Source organism: Belonocnema kinseyi, chromosome 3 (genome assembly GCF_010883055.1).
Source record: "Belonocnema kinseyi isolate 2016_QV_RU_SX_M_011 chromosome 3, B_treatae_v1, whole genome shotgun sequence".
In the NCBI taxonomy this organism is placed as follows: Eukaryota; Metazoa; Arthropoda; class Insecta; order Hymenoptera; family Cynipidae; genus Belonocnema; species Belonocnema kinseyi.
In genome coordinates, this window is record NC_046659.1 from 74,200,780 (window position 1) to 74,206,620 (window position 5,841).

The following is a 5,841-nucleotide window of genomic DNA, read 5'->3' on the forward strand; positions in this document are numbered from 1 at the left end:
AAAGAGGGAGCTCTTCTTAATATTTTGACACCAAAATCATATCGATACACCTTACCGACTGCGAGTAAAGCCACCCACGCTTTAACTTGACAGACTGTATAAAGTAAACTTCCACGTTTTGGGACCCCCGAATCTCAAAAACAAGTTTTTATGAATGTGCCTGTCGGTCTGTCTGTTCTTTCGTGTATGGTTGTTTGTGTCTGTAGACTTTTAGAGACCACTTTTTCCAAGATTTAAAAGTTCTATGTACGGATAGCAGTATTAAAAAAACGAAAAATTGATTATTATTACTTTTTTTATAATAAAAAATTACTGGAGTTATAGTATTCACAAAATTTTAAAAATCAAAAGAAAATGAAAATTTTAGGCCAAAAAAGGCACGATATGAAAAAATTCCAGAAAAGAAAAACTTTAAATTTCTAACACCCTACAATATTATTATTAATACTTTTGAATTTTTCTGGAAAGTTAGCCAGTTATTTTAAATGAAAATTAAAAAAGTTAGCGCATTTTGAAAATTTTTGAGATCACCTTTTTTCAAGATTCAAACATTCTCTGTACGGTTATTCGTAGTACTTGAGAAGATGAACATGTTCTTCTAATGACTTTAATCGATAAAAAAAAATTATTTTTTGAAGGTCCTATAAGTTTATCATTCAAATTTTTTGATTTTTTTCTGCCCAATTGAAAATTTTAATTGTTACGGCACAAAAAATAATAAAAAATTCCATTATGCGGTCAAACTATGCAAGACACCACAAAAGATGAACAGATAAAAATTGTTCACCCAAACAAGATCTACAAATTGGTTATAATTCACTTTTCGAGAAGACGCCTAGTTTTTGTTTTATTCGTAAAAAACAGCATTAAAAATAGAAAAACTAAATTTTTTGACAAACGAAACAAGCTACGAAAAAAATATAATAGCAAAATTTGTTCGTTCAAATAATTGTACATTCAAAAAGAATCTACAATTTTCGGTGTGAAACAAGTGCAAATTCAAGTGAAAATACAAGTACAAATAAAAGTATAAATTTAAGTGCAAAGATTGAATGCGCCTGGAATAAAAAGCATAGTACATCACCCATCGAACAAAGTCGTATTTTGATGTTGCAAAATATAAGTTTCTATATTTGAGAAACTCGTAATCGAGCTTATAATTATAATTATCAAACTTTCGCTCGATAAAAGTGTGTAAATTTAGATTCGTCAAAGGGATTAACGTGAACCGTACATTCCAGTGCCTATCGGTGTGAGCTAGTGTGTGTTGATAACGTGTATACAAACTGTAAGCAGTTCATCGAGACACGTTATAAACACTGTCTTTTGTGTTACACACGCTCGAAACTATCAAATATGAAACGGATATTAAAACCTGCGATCAAGTGACAGATCTAAGTATGCAACAAATTTCTAACGCACGTGGATCCTAGTGACGAGTCACTGTTATCTTCCCACACATTTCTTCATCACCTACGAGTAGAAGGAAGGAATCGTCTTTTTGTTTCTTTGGATCTCTCTACATATGAAAGGAAGGAAAACATCGCTTCTAAGGAATTCATACTTAGGTTCAACTACCCGCATTCTATATTACAGCAGGGTTTGTCAAATTATTCAGGCTTTTTTTTATCTTCTCAAGTAAACATCAGAAAGTTGTCAGCATTCTTCGACAGCAATATCTGTGAGTTCGTTCTACTAGCGTGAAGCACATTCGATTTTTGTGCTCTTAACATTTATCAAAGTCGAAGTATGTGTCGTTCTACACTTGAATTTTCATTGCAAATTATTTAATTTCTACATCTGACAATGCGTGGTTATTGAATCGCAGTTTGCATATTTAAGTCTGTATGCTCTCTTTGACATGAATAATACTGGTTCCTCTTCTTTGTGTAATTTTCGTCGTATCATTCAGTCCTTACTATTTAAAATGCCTATAGAGGAAATTCACGAACTGATCGACCAACAAATGAAATTAAGCGATGTTATGTCACGGGCTTACGTCAATTTTGAAAAATAAGGTGCTGCTAATTTTACACGTGGAGCATGCAAGGGTCGCATGCAGAATCTAGATAGAAAATGGGATTATTTCCAGGAGAAGCATCAAGACGTACTTTTCTTATATACAAAGGAGGATGAGAAGTTGCCGTACTTCTCTAAATAAATTTTTAGTGTAACGGAGGAACTCTATTTAGTCGAGTTGGGTAAATTTTTGACAAAATGGAGGTCTATTCAAGGACCAGCTTCTAGGGATAAACAAGTAGACCCTGGTCAACAAGCGAGTTACGGCCATGGTCCTGACCTTCCGAAGATCGAAATTTCAAAATTTTCGGGGATTATTTGGATTGGCCGAATTGCCGTGATTTATTTAATGCAATTGTCGTGGCTCACCCCAAAAACAACAAATGTTGCAAGATTGCATTATTTAAAAACAAGCTTATCTGGAGAACCTGCTTATCTCCTCAACAACATCCCCACTATTGCCGAGAACTTCACTCGAGCATGGGATTTACTAACGGAAACATAATAAAACACTCGGTTGTTGGTAAGTTTTCAGATTTCCGCTTTTTGTTCTTTAGATCCGGTATCTATGGAATCTGCCTCTGAGTTGAAGAAGCTTCTGCATGGAACGACAGAAACCATCGGTGCCTTGACTGCACCTAAATGCCCCTTCAAAACATGGGATGATTGGTTGACCTAGATTAATGTTCAACGACTTGATCAGCATTCCCGTCGGGGCTGGGAAACCTCTATTAGAGAAGAAGTGAAATCACAGACATTTGATCGGCTCAAGAAATTTCTTACGACCCGAATTAAGGCACTTGTGTCCATGAGCCATTAGGCTTGTACACAAACCACAACAATGTCCTTATCTTGGAAGAGTTCTTCAAAACATCTCAAATCAAATTCTTTCGTCAAGGTACGCGATTGCCTTCCACTTCACTTTAGATAAAGAGGCTCTGGTTATACATTGACTCAGCAATTACACATTGTCACATCGAGTCGCTCCTCACCTTGGTCTGAATTAAATGAACTCGATCCTGCTGATCAGAAACCTAGTGCGAACTCAGCTATACATCTCTTACTTGGAGCTGAAATCTATTCACTCATTATACGTGCAGGTTTACTGTCTCGGCCAGACAACAAAGTGGTTGCACAGGGCACAATAATGGGTTGAATTCTTACAGGACGACCTACTGGCTCAACGAGTAAAGTAAAGGAACAAGAGGAGGTAGCTCTACCTGCATCTGCATTACTGACTGCCGCGGATCAGTTCTGTGAACAACAATATCAGACCACGCATCTCTGTGATTCTTATGGACGCTACATTGCTCGCGTGTCCATCAAGGGACCTATTAGTGAGCTAGGACTATCTTTCTCTAGGTCGCATGGAATTAGTACATTCAACCTTGTCTCTAAATGTTCCACGTGTACATCTACCTCATCATGAAGTGTTCAAAAAACAAGTACTATCACAAAACTCAGAGTAGTTTTCAATAGCTCTTATCGAACTTCGAACGGCTCATCTCTCAACGACTACTAATACACTGGACCGAAATTGCATTCAGAGCTCTCTGACATCTTACTTCGATGGCGAATATTTGCCGTGGCTTTTTCAGCTGACATAGAAAAGACGTTTCTTCAAATTAGGATTCATCCTGATTAACAATTCTGCGAACGCATATTGTGGAGGTTCGACTCCACAAATGAGTCAATCCGTGAGTATCGGATGACCACCTTTACAATCGGGCCGTTACAATGCCTGGTCTCACGCTGCCTCCATCCTCCACCGTCATATCTATATTGACGATGTTTTAGCATGCGTGGATGACGTGAAATCGGCCTCAACATTGCAACAGGAACTTATCAATCTGTCTATTTGAGAGTCTTTGGCATCTAGATACTATCAGGATTCCTCGAAGGCTGGGCCATTCTAATGGTCTTCGATTGGTCAAACTTCACGGCTTTTCTGACGCTTCTAAAGCTGCGTATGCTGCTGTTCTTTATCTGAGAATCGTCTCACATCAAGGTTTCGTTCGCTCATCTCTTATTTGTTCTAAATCAAAGGTCAAGCCTATCAAACAATCACCTATTCCAAAGTTAGAGCTCTGCGGGACCCAGCTTCTCGCCCGTCCTACCCTCCATACTCGAAAAACTCTCTCCTTCGAAGATGTGAGGGTGCATGTCTGGACTGATACCACGAATGTGATTGCATGGTTATGATGTTCTCCTTGCAGTTGGTATACATTTGTGTCTAACCGCGTACCATATATTCAAACATCCCTTCCAGGGGCTTATTGGCATCACATACCTGGCATAGAGAATCCCGCGGATTGCGCTAGTTGAGGCCTCTCTGCCAAGCAGCTTGAGGCTTACTCGCTCTAATGGGTTGGTCCGGATCGGCTTTTAGAGACCAGTCTTCCTTGGTCCACCTTTAATCTAAATCTTGACGTCGATACTGACCTGGATCGACGTATTGCCATACACCAGACGACAATTTTTCATCCTCATATGTGGGATCGCTTTGCACATTGTTCATCTTCTTTAGGAAAATCAACTCGAGTGATTGCATGGTGCATTCGTTACATCAGTAACTTGAGAAAATGCAGAATCATGGATCGCTCAGGTCCTTATGATTCTCGAGTTATCACACTAGCTGATCTCGATCATGCTAGATTGTATTGGGTTCGAAGCTTTCAGCGGGCCCATTTATCTTCTACTATTTCCAATATTTAAAATAAAAAATTAATAAGTTGCCTAAATGTGACCCACTCATCAAGCTTAACTCTTTCCTAGATGCTCAGCAGCTGCTGAAAGCTGGCAGCCGTCTAAAACATTCCGTTTTGGATCCTGATGAGAGGCATCCATTTATCTTGCCATCGACGTCTCCGTTCACAGATCTGGTCGTTGACAGTTACTACTAGCGTACGCTTCATGGGGGTTCGCAACTCACACTAGCCACCTTGAGACGTCAATTTTTTATTCTTTATGGTCGTCAGGTTTTTAAGTATCGCATTCTGCGATGTGTTGTATGTATTCGTTATCGTGCCGTGACTGCCACGCAATTAATGGGAAACCTCCCTTTAAATCGCGTGCGGCGCATTCGGGCCTTTTTTTATAGTGGTGTGGATTTTGCTGGTGCAATGAGAATGCGAGCAGCCCAGGGACGCACTTCGCAGGACATCGCTAATGCTCTGGCCATGGATCAAACCACTTGGCTGTTCGTTTCTCCATCGGCGCCATATTTTGGTGGATTACGGGGTGCCGCCGTCAACTCTACCAAGCATCATTTCAAAAGAGTTAATGGAACTTCCACTCTAACTTTTGAGGAGATCTCAAAGGTATTGTCACATATGGAGGAATGCCTTAAATCAAGACCACTACAAGCAATCACTGATGATCCAAGTGATTTATTTGCGCTTACACCAGGACATTTTCTCATTGGAGGACCACTCACAGTTGTTCCTGAACCATCGCTTATCCAAGAATATGGTCCTGCGAATGAAAGGTGGAAAATGTTCCAGAAAATGCCGTTACATGCTGTCCGAATAGCTACTACCGAGTTAGAAAGAACGATTCTGAAGCTCTGTCTCCTCCCTCCTGTAAAAGAAGATCTTGAATAGACCTCTCCAGACCTATCCAGACCCTCATTTTATCTTACCATCCTTAATTTAATTCCGTCAATCTCAGAGCCGGTTTCACTATCATCTACTCGGTCTCATTACACCTATGGATATATCGAATGGGGCGGTCTTCTATAATGACTGTAGCAGAAGTAAAATTTCTCCGTGTAGTGAATCCAAATTAAAGTCAATTATGTTTAATTTTTAAAACTGTTTTTTT

General features: G+C 39.3%; 2 protein-coding genes across 2 annotated transcripts in view; both read left to right on the plus strand.

The window, feature by feature from the left end:
* The window catches only part of LOC117169876 (neprilysin-2-like), a 39,197-nt gene extending 34,275 nt beyond the window's left edge, over window positions 1–4,922 (plus strand). The window contains exons 10-11 of the mRNA XM_033356384.1: window positions 3,186–3,356; window positions 4,795–4,922. Of these exons, the coding sequence (XP_033212275.1) occupies window positions 3,186–3,356; window positions 4,795–4,922 (299 nt within the window). The remainder of the gene's footprint in view (window positions 1–3,185; window positions 3,357–4,794) is intronic.
* A 225-nt stretch (window positions 4,923–5,147) lies between these two features.
* LOC117169877 lies at window positions 5,148–5,621 on the plus strand. Its single transcript, XM_033356385.1, has one exon. The coding sequence runs from the start codon at window positions 5,148–5,150 to the stop codon at window positions 5,619–5,621; it is 474 nt and encodes a 157-aa protein (XP_033212276.1).
* The last annotated feature ends 220 nt before the right edge of the window (window positions 5,622–5,841 follow it).

Excerpts from the sequence above, each read along its gene's own strand:
- LOC117169877 (XM_033356385.1), top strand. The coding sequence starts at position 5,148 with ATGCGAGCAGCCCAGGGACGCACTTCGCAGGACATCGCTAATGCTCTG.